This window comes from Sturnira hondurensis, unplaced genomic scaffold, assembly GCF_014824575.4.
Source record: "Sturnira hondurensis isolate 20B ecotype Veracruz unplaced genomic scaffold, ASM1482457v3 Scaffold0025484, whole genome shotgun sequence".
Classification (NCBI taxonomy): domain Eukaryota; kingdom Metazoa; phylum Chordata; class Mammalia; order Chiroptera; family Phyllostomidae; genus Sturnira; species Sturnira hondurensis.
This window is the reverse complement of record NW_028098115.1, coordinates 49,047-62,199: the sequence shown is the minus strand read 5'-3', so window position 1 is coordinate 62,199 and position 13,153 is coordinate 49,047. Positions and strand designations below refer to the sequence as shown.

General features: G+C 38.5%; 2 protein-coding genes across 2 annotated transcripts; one reads left to right on the top strand and one right to left on the bottom strand.

Moving 5' to 3' along the window:
- Position 1: 1 nt before the first annotated feature.
- Positions 2 to 736, bottom strand: LOC118982665 (olfactory receptor 11H4-like; the record flags this gene model as incomplete). The annotated part of the gene is made up of 1 exon (XM_037039814.1): positions 2 to 736. A coding segment is annotated over exon 1 (735 nt), but the record flags the coding sequence as incomplete, so codon positions are not given.
- Positions 737 to 7,530: 6,794 nt separating this feature from the next.
- On the top strand, positions 7,531 to 12,527 carry LOC118982626 (tetratricopeptide repeat protein 5-like). The gene is made up of 6 exons (XM_037039761.1): positions 7,531 to 7,787; positions 8,326 to 8,472; positions 8,651 to 8,865; positions 9,920 to 10,063; positions 11,975 to 11,987; positions 12,438 to 12,527. Exons 1-6 carry the CDS (start codon positions 7,785 to 7,787, stop codon positions 12,525 to 12,527), a joined length of 612 nt encoding a protein of 203 aa, XP_036895656.1. The 5' UTR covers positions 7,531 to 7,784.
- Positions 12,528 to 13,153: the final 626 nt, after the last annotated feature.

The following is a 13,153-nucleotide window of genomic DNA, read 5'->3' as shown; positions in this document are numbered from 1 at the left end:
TTTTCCGGCCAGCTGCAGAAGGGACCTGAAAAACAGCTCTGAGCAACAGAGTGTAGGATCGGAGAATATACGACATAGTGAGGAAAAGGACAAGGGAGCTCTGAATACAGAGAACAAATTGAATAATGGGGGCTGGAGCACAGGACAGAGCCATCAGTGGGTCCATGTCACACAGGAAGTGATCGATGACATTGGATGCACAGAAGGGGAGTTGGGAGATGAAGAAAATGGGGATTGGGTAGGTAAGGAACCCAATGAGCCAGCATAGGGACACCAGCATTCCACAGAACTTCCCAGTCATGATGGTGGGGTAGTGCAGTGGGTGGCAGATGGCCAGGTACCGATCATAAGCCATTATTGCCAGGAACAGACATTCTGCTGTGCCGAGGGAAAAGAAGAAATAGAACTGGAGGAAGCAACCAGAAAATGAGATGGCCTTGGTTTTGGAGAGAATGTTGGTTAGCATGTTAGGAACGGTGGAGGAAACATACCAGATCTCAAGGAAGGCAAAGTTTCCCAGCAGGAAGTACATGGGGGTGTGTAGTCGTGGGTCCCATCTCACTGCACAGATAATGGCTCCATTCCCCAGCAAGGTCAAGATATAAATTGCCAAAAAGAACGAGAAGAGAAAAATCTGTATCTCCCAGCAACCAGGGAATCCGAGGAGAACAAACTCAGTCACAACGTATGTTGCTGATCTGTTCATGGGTCTTAAATCTATAAAGGAGAAAGGCATGAGTGTAAACCCAAGTTGCTTTGCTTCCTACATATCTCAAGGACTTTATTGAGAAGGGAACTTAAATTCTGCAGGAAAACATATGAGATATTTTGAGAGCAGGTGGGAATAAATCTTACCTTATTTTGGACTGACTGTGGTTCTAAATCTCAGAATTATTTTGTTAGAATCCAAATGCTACAAGAATTTTCCACATCATTGATACAACCACACAAATGTATTTCTGTTTTTCTTTGGTCCTTAAGAAGAACTTTTCTGACTTTAGTTTGTTTTGTGAAGCTGACTAAGGGTCTTCATGTACAAACTCATCCCCTTTTTCTTATTCAGCTTACATGGTTTTAAAGAAAGACATATATTTTGAGAACAGATGTTGTGATATTGGGTTAAAACCTTGGCAACCAAACACAATAATTTGAATTGCATATGGATATGAAACTTACTCCAGGAAACTGGCTTTTCTGAATAGTCTAATCAACTGAATTAATTGTTACAAATGTCACTACACTCAAAACTCAAAGCTGTTCTTCAATTTTGCTTTAAAGATTTTCTTTTCAAATATCACTCTGACCAATTGAGTGACACCTAAAAAATATACAAAAGACCTAGTATATGAAATATATTGGCTCTAAAGGATAAGTGAGCATACTATTTTTGAATATCTCTAACTATTTGCAAGTGTTTACCTTCATGTTTTTTACACATACTATGCAACGTGAACTGTTTAATTTTCATGTTTGGATTCTACTTAGATAAAATAAAGCAAATAGTGTTTTCAGCACAAAGATTTAGTCCTTTTAGTGAATGTTTTTAGATGATAAAAACAAAGGGATCTGAGATCAAATGAGGTTTTACCATAGAAAATTAATTTTGTTCTCTGAAAGGGGAGAGTACATTTTAAAATATTTGGACAAGTGGGTACTTTTCAGTAGTATTTAAGAATTTATATTTAATGCCTTGGATGGTATGCCTCAGTTGGTTGGAGCATTGTCCTGTTACCAAAAGTTGTGAGTTCAATTTCTGGTAGGGGTACATACCTAGGTTGTGGGTTTGATCCCCAGTCTGGGCATACGTGGAAGGCAAATGATCAGTGTTTCTCTCTCTCCCTTCCTCTGTCTCTAAAAGCAATAAAAAAAATATCCTGGGGTGAAGACTGAAAACATTTTTTAAATTTTTATTTTAGAATTGAACAAAAATGTATAAATCTCTATGTTGAAAGAACAGTAATCTGCCCTTGCTGATGTGGCTCTGTGGATTGAACACCAACCTGCAAATCCAAGTGTTGCCAGTTCGATTCCCAATCCGGGCACATGCTTGTGTTGCAAGCAAAGTAGTCATGTCTACACGGGGTTTGTGAGAGGCAACCACATACTGATGTTTCTCTCACTTTATTAAACACCCCCCCCCAAAAAACCCCCAGTAATCTTACAATTATTAAAGTTAAAAAAAGCATCAAGTAAGAGTCTTAAAAATGATAGTTTTGATGTTGAGTTCTCTTGTTAAATTCACATTTCTTGCCTTGTTTATTGGAGGTCACCAGTCATGACTTTGTCAGAAATGGAAGCCAAAGAAATTTGAAAGACAAAGAACAGAGAAGAAAACAGTATTTGAACTTCAATACTTGAAACCAGTATTACTAGTCCCCTATTGATATTTCTAAAGGGGCATAAGAAAGGTAGGTTTGAGCATCCAAATTCTCAAGTACAGTTCTCCAGTGAATACTGAATTCAAAAGACATTTCTCTTTACCAACTTCACTTAATAAGGTGCTCAAGAAATGATTCCCAGATGGTTATTTATGAAGCATAAATAAATCAGTTTCCCTGCTGTGGGTCATGAACTAAGTCCAGGCTCATAGATATAAACCAAGAGGCAGATTCATAAGATTTGTGGTTCCTGTCCTGCTTTCTGAAAATGGACCATGTCTACTTAATGTGAATAACAGTTTGGGGCACTCTGCATTATACCCTGGCAACTTCATATCTCATTTTATCTTTTCTACCACCATACCCTCTAAGATTTGCCAGCAGCAACACTATTTTTCCTGTAGCCTTTGGTGAACGTGTAGATAAGTAATGAGATGATCAAAGGATGAGGAGCTTAATGGAAAAGCCAGGGTGACCAATTTTCATTTTAACCATTGATAGAATATGATGACTCCATCAGCTTTTGCATAACTCCACACTCCAAAGCCTCCAAAATTACTTGCTGAGAATGGTTAGGTTATTAGGATGGAATATCCACCATTTTATTTCATAAACATACTGTTTCTCATGATTTTGGTTTTCATAAATTACCATATGAGCTACAATCTGAGGGACCAGCTCTTTCATACACTTCTTTCCAATACAAGAAACCAACCAACCAACCAACCAACCAACCAACCAACCAATCAGTCTACCCACCTCAAGAATGATAGCTTGATTAAATAGTCTTCTTCCAAATGTTCCTCACTGGTATACTGTCTTCCCAGATAGTCTGAGAGAAGAGTTTATTACCTGGTTACTCTTGGAAAGTGAGATTTCAGAAAGATGGTCCCTAATAGTCAAAGTCATAGACTTTGGGGGTGGCGGGAAATGGTGCAGATGATCTACTTTAACTGTTCACTTTACAGATAGGCTTCACTGAGGGTGTTTGACTTTTCACCCAATGAATATTAAGTGTTGAAAAATGCAACATTTACATTCTCCTACTACTGAGGAACAATGACTAATCAGATTTCTAAAGTAAAAGGCACTCTGCAGTATATCACAGCAGTGGCTGTAATGTGGACAATTAGTCCTTTTTTGTCTTTCATACATGATGGATATCCTGGCTCAGCTTGGAGAGAGCAATGGGCACCATGATGTTGAACATAAAGGCATCTCCTTCTCATTGGCTCTGTTGAGGAAATCTCCAGGTGAGGGCACTCTGTGTGGCTCATTGGACTTTGTTAATTTCTAAGGCTCTCATTGCTTATTTTCTAGTAATTTGTTGAGACATTTAACGAGAGAAGCTGTATTTTATCTCTGTTTTTCCTTAGGGATTACTCCCAAAATCCATGTCTCTCCTCAAGTGGTCTCAGTGGCTTCTTCAAGTGTTCCCTGGAGTGCACCCTCTTTCCAATCTCTGGAGTTCATCCAGTTCCTAGGGGTGGCCAGAATTAGGAAAACAAAATCTAGGGGAAATACTGGGTGAGGTTTTGGAGGCTTTCTATTGTAAAGATTGTGTTCCATTGAGGACTCGCCTTCTGTGAGGATCAGTACAATGGGTGGAAGTTTTGCCCAGAACTCTAATTCTGAAACTGAGACATGTTTGTGAACATTTCCTCTTCAGCTTAAATGAAATGCTATAACACAGAGAAACAGGAAACTATATTCTGTTGGTCTCTTTCAAATTAAATCCGTGAAATTTTCCTGGAGTTTTTCAGTGTAATGACCAGGTTGTTGGTACTAGGTAGAAACTCCCTTGTGTGATATGATATAATGGGGAGTGATGTTAATTCATGTAATATAAAATATAAGAGGGAAGCAGTCATTTAATTAAACTAATCTAGTCAAATTGTTGGTTTCCACCCTGATTTCATTTTCAAAGAGACAAGGAATTTGAAACTAGTGCAAATGTGAGAAGAAATTTTTTATCATTGGTCTTTTGCTATAATTCTAAAAAAATTGGGTTGCTCCCTAAGGTCCTCTTAAGCCAGTTCTTTAAATATGACTCATAGGTTTTCCTAGGGAGGATGAATGAGAAAATCTTCACTCGTGGTTACAGGGCCAGGTCATAAGTGAACCTGATGTTCAGTGACACTCTATGCCATTTTCCCATTGTCTCCCTTGTCAAATATTAGTTGACTATATATGTGAGGGTTTATTTCTGGGCCTTGAATTCTGTTCCATTTGTCTATGTGTCTATTTTTATGGCAGTACCATACTGTTTTGATGACTATGGTTTGTAGTAATGTTTGAAATCAGGAAATCTGATGCTTCCAGCTTTGTTCTTCTTTCTCAGGATTGCTTTGGCTATTTGAGGTCTTTGTGATTTTGCACAAATTTTAAGTCATTTCTATTTCTGTGAAAAATACCATTGGAATTTCAATAGGAATTGCAGTGAATCTTTTGATGGCTTTGAGTAGTATGGACATTTTTTACAATATTCGTTCTTCCAATCCACAAATATGGACTAACTTTTCATTTATTACCATCTTTTTCAGTTTCTTTCATTAAAATCCTATAGTTTCACCTCCTTGGTTTAATTTATTCTAAAGTATTTTATTGTTTTTGATGCTATTGTGAATGGGACTATTTTCTTTATTTCTCTTTCATATATTTCATAGTTAGTGTATATAAATCAGCTGTATGATGATTTTATATCCTGCAATTTTACTGAATTTGTTGGTACTTCTAACAGTTTTTTGGTAGGATCTTTACAATTTCATCTATATAATCAATTGTAGAGTTTTTTTGGACAGGTCATATCATCTGCCAAGACAATTTACCTTCTTTTCTAGTTTGTTGCCTTTTACTTCTTTTCCTTGACTGATTATTCTGGGTAAAACTTCCAGTACTCTGTTGTGGGGGTAACTTTGCCCACAAATCCCCTTGTCTGCCACGGATGAAAGTGAAACTACCAAGACATGATCTCCTTGGGGAGGAGAGGTGTTCAATCTCTCACAAAAGAAAGACCAAAAACCTCTTCTTCAACGGCTTTTATTGGGTTGTAATACACAGGAATACAGGTAAAGCTCATCAATCAATGTCAGGCAGCAATGATAAAAAAAGTAGATAAAATTTCAAAGAAACCTGAGGGCTTAGTCTGAGTCAGTGTCTGTCAGGTAATGGGGCTGCAAAAACTTTGGGAGACACAGGAATTTCCTGCTCGGGCCCTTATCATAAGAATGAAAGAACTCTTTGCAAAGCAGGCTTCAAAGGACTTTAGGAATTCTTTCTTATGCCTGATCACCCTGGAACCTGCTCTAGCCCGAAAAGGCCTGCACCATCCCCTTACCAGTCATAGGTTTTCAGGCTTAAGTAAATGAGAGCCAGGAAGTGCTTCTCCCAGAGGAAATGGGGACTCAGGCTATGTCAGAAGAGCCAAGGGCTGAGGGTCCATCACACCTCTTTGCTGCAGCCCCCAGAGTCCTTCCTTGAGAGCCTCCCAAGTGACTGTGTCTGGCTTAGGTTGCCCCTCCTCTGAGGGGTCTTACCCATCACTGACTAACCAACCAAGCATTAGGGGCAGAGATGGGTGAAGCAGAAGCAGCGCTCCTGCCAGGGAGATAAGCTTTGTCTCCTTAGTGGCTCACAATCCGGAGGTCACTCACTCAGCCTTATTCATGGGGGGCAGCTACAACTCCTGAAACCCGGCAGAGCAGTTTCCAACAGTCTGGGGAGTTACACAGCACATCAAATAGTATAATAATATTATTTTTTGATGAGTCATTTTTATTCTATAATATTGGAGCGAAGGTCCTTCTAAAGCATAAAACAAAGCCCAGATGCCATTAAAGAAATAATTGATGACTTGGCCACATAAAGTTTAAACAAAATTAATTATTGCATATACTGTAAAAATGTTCAAAGACAACAAATGAGTGTGGGTGCATTTCAACAAATACATGTGTGGTGATAAGAATATTGATATTAGCATTATTTACAATAATAAAATAAGGGAAGATAATATCTATTCATTAATAAGAGCCGTTTTAAATAAATCCCATACAATGCAGTACTATGAATTTGTGAGGTTTTTTTTGAGTTTCTAAAACATATTTATTTTAACTTTTATTATTTTTTTATTAAGTAAGTAATAGACATTCTATGTTGAAAAATCTGAGACTACAAAGAGAAAAACATTTAGACTCTGATTAAATATATGTTGTAAACCTAGGACAACCATTTAAAAAATTAAAAAAGTACAAATAATAAAGCAATAATATAATTAAAATGGACTCATAAAAGTAACCCCCAAAAGTAGAAAAAGATGGGAAAATTAATTAAATAGAAAAATAGAATGCAGTTCGCAAAATGATAGATTTCAATCCAGTCATATCAGAAATTAGACTAAGATACTAGAGGAAGATTAATCATACAAACGTTAATTAAAAGAAAATTGTGATAGCTGTGTTAGTATAAAAGTACATTTCAGAATAAGGAACATTATAAGAAATAAATAAGGACATTACATGATTCAGAATAGGTAATTTCTCCAGAAAGATATAGCAATTCCAGATATAGGATGTACCTAACAGCAGAACTTCAAATTACATAAGCAAAAACTGATCAAACTGAAGTTAATTCAAAGAGTAAATTTTATTTTATTTTTATTTTTATTTTAAAATAATTTTTAAATTTAATTCTAATTCCCAGCCCTGCCCGGCCCCTGCCCAGTGCTCCCCACCTCCCTCCCATCTCTGCCCCCCACCCTTAGTTATTGTCCATGTGTCCTTTATACTTGTTCATGTGACTCCTTCCCCTTTTCCCCTGTGATTCTCTCCCCTCTCCCCTCTGGACCCTGTCAGCCTGTTCTGTATTTGAGTGTCATTGGTCATATTTTGCTTGCTTGTTTGTTTTGTTGTTTAGATTCCTGTTAACGGTGATATCATATGGTATTTGTCTTTCCCCGCCTGGCTTATTTCGCTCAGCATAATGCTTACCAGTTCCATCCATGAACATCATTTCTTTTTTAGTCTTTCCTAATGTATACACCATCATCTCCCTATTAAAATATTTTTAAAATAAGAATGCTTTTACATATTTCTTGTCTCTTTGTACTATTGAATGGATAAGTATAATCATATGTTATAGTTTCACGCACATATAAAACCCTTAGCATCCTTGAGTTTTCAGGGACTGTGTAATATACCACACAAACAACTGCTGTACATCAGTGTGGGCGTAAGTAATGTTTTGACAAGGAAGAAGCTCGAGTGTTTTCAGGGAGAGGAGATTTAGGACACTCTGGGCATGGCCATCCTTAAGGCTGAGACAGGATGCACTGGCGATCTTTTTGTGCCCCTGTAGGAGAAGGTTGACAGGACCGCTTCCAGCAATCCCGATCTTCATCTGAACAGGGCAATGGTAAGGCCTGTGGGGACGGGGCGGGGGCGGGGGTTGTCTGCAAGTCTAATACATCTAGGTCTTAGCTTGTGAGGATAGCTGAGTGTTCCTAGGGGCAAGGAGGGGTATAGACTGCAAGAGAACTGTAAGATTGCTTGTACAAAGAACTAGCTCAGTTTAACTTCAGTATTTGGTGGAACCATTAGAGGGAGAGGAGTAGGGGTTGAGGGTGAGGGGGTGTACGTAGGGGCTAGGGTGGGACGGTTTAGAAGACTTTCTGAAATTCTCATTGTAAGTATAAAAGTAGAATGAGCCGCTATATGCGACTTAACCATTTTAGAGTTTGGAACTTAGGTTCTTTGAAATGACTCCATTTGGGTGCTTGTGATCACTATGGCCATGGTGTTGAGGTGTTTAGGATCTCTTCAGGATGTTCATTGTAGGACAGGAACACAACTGTCCTAATTCATTGTGTCATTACTCTCCCCCTTCCCTCCCCTGGCATAGTTTGTGTTAAATATACTTGTAATTGGGAGGTTTTTGGTGACTTGTTGTGCAGTTACATAAATATGAAGAGAATTATGGGGAGGCCCTGGAGGGCTTCTCTCGGGCAGCAGCACTGGACCCTGCCTGGCCAGAGCCCCGACAACGAGAGCAACAACTCCTGGAATTCCTGAATAGATTAACCAGCCTCCTTGAGAGCAAGGTAAAGATGTCTAAAGGCTGAATCCTGCTTTTTTATGCTGCTGTACATCAATCAAATGAGAATAGAATAGGCTTTGGCAGTAGCGACCCTAAGAAGTGGGTAGGTGGGAGGGAAGGACTAAACTCTCAAGGGGAGTGACTAGTTCCTAGCTTCTTAATTATATCGCCTTCCTTTGCAGGGAAAGGTAAAGCCCAAAAAATTGCAGAGCATGCTGGGAAACTTGCGCCCAGCCCATCTAGGTCCTTGTGGTGATGGGTGCTACCAGTCAGCCTCTGGGCAGAAGGTGACCCTGGAGCTCAAGCCTCTGAGTGCACTGCAGCCTGGTGTGAACAGTGGTGCAGTGGTCCTGGGGAAGGTGGTGTTCAGCCTTACCACAGAGGAGAAAGTCCCCTTGTGAGTTTCTCTTGCCAAATTTCTGACCTTTTTGAACTACTGCTCTCCCTTCCTGACCTTTCCCTGACAGTTGAAGACATAATTAGTGGTCATAGATTAGTGAGTTTTGCTTCCCTTTGTGATTGTCTCATGAGCAGGTGATGTCTGACAATCTCTGTAGATTCTGTTACTACCCATTTTCCCCCATTTCAACAAATAGTTATTGAGCATCAGCTCTATGTGTTGTAGGGAGTAAGAAAGAGAGAGAGAGAGGAGTGTAAAGGACTCAAGTAAAGGGTGCTTATAATCTAGCAGAGGAAATGAGTTAAGCATAATCACTTAGAAAATTTTTAATTCTTGAAAAATCAGGGTTTTATCAATGCCATCATTCCTTAGTCCTTCACTCATTTCCAGAAAGTTCTCTCTCCTTTGCAGTCAGTCCCTGTTCTTGTTCCCACATTGAGGATTAGTTTTCCTGTTTTGACCCAGCCATTTTTCATTCCTTTAAGATTTAGTCTCTTCAAGGAAAGCTTTCCTGCTTTTTGATCTTGATATTTCTCCCATGCCCAACCTTTGCTTTACTGAATTTGTCATAATAGGAAAGTTATTCTAGCACCTGTCACAGTTGTACTGTATAAAGTGTTGGGTTAGTTGTCTGACTCCAGCTAGACTGTCAGCTCATTCATAGCTGGATTGGTGTCTCACTGCTAAGCACAATGCTTGTCATATAAAGTTCAGCAAAAGTGTGTGGAATTAAACTAAATTGGCAGTTATGGTTAGAGAGTTTGATGAAGGTTGTGATAGTGAAATTGACAGACCAGGAATAATGTCTCAGCTGTAGCATTTTGAGCTAGTTCATTGTTAGTAATTGTTGAGTGTTCTCACTGTGCCCATGTCGTAAACAAACGAGGACTCAGATGTCCACGGTAGGTGATGGTACCTGTCATAGGTTTTCAAAATGAGTTACTAAGAAAGCACTTATTTATTTTACTGGTATTTTAAAACCACCGTTTTTGTTCTTTCTTGCCCATTTTCCTTCCCTGCCCCCCCCCCTTAATGTATTTTAACCTGGCAGTACATTTGGCCTGGTAGATTCAGATGGACCTTGCTATGCAGTGATGGTGTACAATATGGTGCAGAGCTGGGGCGTGCTCATTGGAGACTCTGTGGCCATCCCTGAGCCCAGCCTCCGGCTTCACCGGATTCAGCACAGAGGAAAGTGAGTGGTGGCTAGGATTCTCTCTCAACTTACAGGTTCCGGAAGTAGGTCCGAGTTTATTGGACCCACTTTTTAAAAATATGTAAAGAAATGCATTTAGGTGTCTGTGTATAATATCATATATATAAACACTTATATATATGTAATTTTTGCTAAATAGGGAACTACTGGTAAAGAGAAGGTTTAAAAAAGTGGACTGAATAGGCAAAGAAATACCACATGATATCACTTCTATGTGAAATCTAAAGAAGCTGAACTTTGTAGAAAACAGAATTGAATGGGGGTTGCTATAGGGTAGAGGAACTGGGGGGTGTTGCTTAAAGGTGCAGACTTGCAAGTAGTAGGTAAGTAAGTCCATCCCAGAGATCTAATGCACAGCACAGTGATTGATTATAGACCAAATGGTATTATAAACTTCAAGTTGCCAAGAGACTAGATCTTAATTGTTCCCACCACAAATAGAAAGGATAATTATTTGATGTGATAGAGATGTTAGGTAAAACCAGGTGGAATTCATATTATAGTATATGAATCAACATGTTATACACCTTACACTTACACAATGTTATAAGTGAATTATCTCAATAAAATAAATCTTAAAAAATGGAGTAAAATATTGTTACTGAGATGTTATTACTGGTAACAGTTTGATATGTATAACCCCAGTCTTTTTTCTTTTCATATATACATACACACACATTTGTATGTATAACTTAAATGATGAAGAGAGTAGTATATGCAGACACTTGTAAACATTTCCTGTATTTTTAAGGATTTTACAATGTTTTTCTGAATTTGCACTAGAGTTGGTGATGAAGATTATGATGATAGTTCAAATTTATTGAACACTTACTGCTAGACACTAAGTTTTATTTCCTGCACTGGCTCAGTTAATCCTCCTAAAAATTCTGAGAGTAGATGTTTAACCACTTGTTTACTGTTTAGGTCAGGGGTGGACAAAGGATAGCCCGTTGACTGTATCTGGCTAACTGTCTGTTTTTGCATAGCCTGTAAGTTAAGAATGACTTCTATACATTTAAATCAGAAAAAGAGTAATTTGTGATACATGAAAGTTACAGGAAATTGAAATGTCAGTGTCATAATAAATTGTTTTGAAACAAGGTCACACTCATTTGTTTACTGTTGTCTGTGGCTACTTTTGCAGTGCAGTGTCAGAGTCGAGTGGTTCTGTGACAGATCATATGACCTACAGAGCCTAAGATATTTATTATTTAGCCCTTTACAGAACAAATTTGCTGACCCTTGACCTAGATTATTCCTAATTTTTTTTACTTTTATAAAAGCACCATAATAGATATTTTTATATCTGCCTATATCCATGATTACATCCTTAATGATTTCTGAGACAGAACCCTAGCTCTAAAGCGTTTGCAGAATTCTGAGATGTTTGCGATACATATTGCTAAATAAATTTGTGGAAGGTTGTACCGGTTATTACCAAAAGTGGATGTGAGTAATTATTTCCCTGTAGAAATACAGGGAACTGTGTTTCTTAGTGTAGAAACCTTTGAAAGATTATTTGCTGATTTTATGTGAAAAATATAGCATCACTGTTGTTTGGCTTTGGTTTCTTGATTACTGGTAAGGCTGAACATTTTATCATATGCTTATGGACTATTTATATTCCTTTTATAAATTGCCATTTTTTATCACTTGCCTATATTACTGTTAGGACATTTTAAAAGACTGATTTATAAGAACTCTTCAAAGGACCTCTTTGATGTGACTTAAATGAGCCTCTTTCACACTCCTAGTGGGACAATATTTTTTGGATGAAGATCTTTTAAAACCATCTTTTATAACTTAAAGTACATTTGGACTGATGAAGGGAGCTGATGTTTTTTGTTATGAGGAGAATGTCTAAACCACACATTTTGTTTCTTCCTACAGTATAAAGGGAGAAGTAAGTTTACTTTATAGCTGCAGGTTAATTTAGGTCCTTACAAACACTTGGACTAAAAGTTCTGCAGAATTTCCACCTGGCTGGCTGCTACGTGGATCCAGTTATAATTGTCAACACTGTGGGAAGGGCAGGTTCTGTGAGAGCTGGCGGCACCCTTTTGCCAGACAGTGCCAGGAACTTGTCTTTTTTGAAGCAGAGAATTGCCTTATTCCTGTAGTGACATTCCTGGCACCCTGCCTGCCCCAGATTTTCCGTCCGAAGATTGAAAACTTCGGGAAAGTCATTATCTCCTTTCTTAGGTCAGCTTTGTTGAATGTGAGATGGAGGTAAGGGGTAGTACTGGTTGTGGGGAGAGGAGGAGAGAGCCACAGGTGGTGCACCCCCATGTGGGAGTTTCTTCCATCTTAGGGGCTATGATATGATGAACCTCTGTATGTTTTTCTTTTCTAGGACTATTCCTTTGCCAGTGTTCGTGTGGAGACACCCCTCCTGCTGGTGGTGAATGGGAAGCCTCAGGGCTCCAGCATGATGTTAAAATAAGCATGTACCTATCTAAAAAAGGGCAAAGGGATGAATCTAGGATGGAATTGAGCCCATTCTCTTGGTCCAAAGGCCATCTTAATGAGGTATATGTTTAACATCATGTATATTCATGTATATTCAGCATTCCCCCCACCTTAGTTCATGTCCATGGATTGTACGTATAAGTTTGTTGAGTTCTCTGTTTCCTATACCATTTTAGACCTCTCCCTGTATATTTTATGCCTGCCAATTATGCTTCTTTCCTGTGCCTTTTCCCCCATTCCTCTCTTTCCCCTCTCCAATGAAAACCCTCCATGTAATATCCATTTCTGTGATTCTATTCCTGCTTTAGTTATTTGCTTAGTTTTTATTTTCATTGTTTTTCTTTTTTTTAGGTTCATTTGTTGATAGTTGTGAGATTGTTGTCATTTTACTGTTCATATTTTTGAGCTTTTTCTCAGATAAGTCTCTTTAACATTTTATATAATAATGATTTGGTGATGATGAACTCCTTTAGCTTGACTTTATCAGAGAGTCCCAAAGAAGTTAGATTCAAAGAGGAACACGCTAAGGCACATCATCATTAAGTTACCCAAGATTAAAGATAAAGAGAGGGTCTTAAAAGCAGCAAGAGGAAAGGAGAG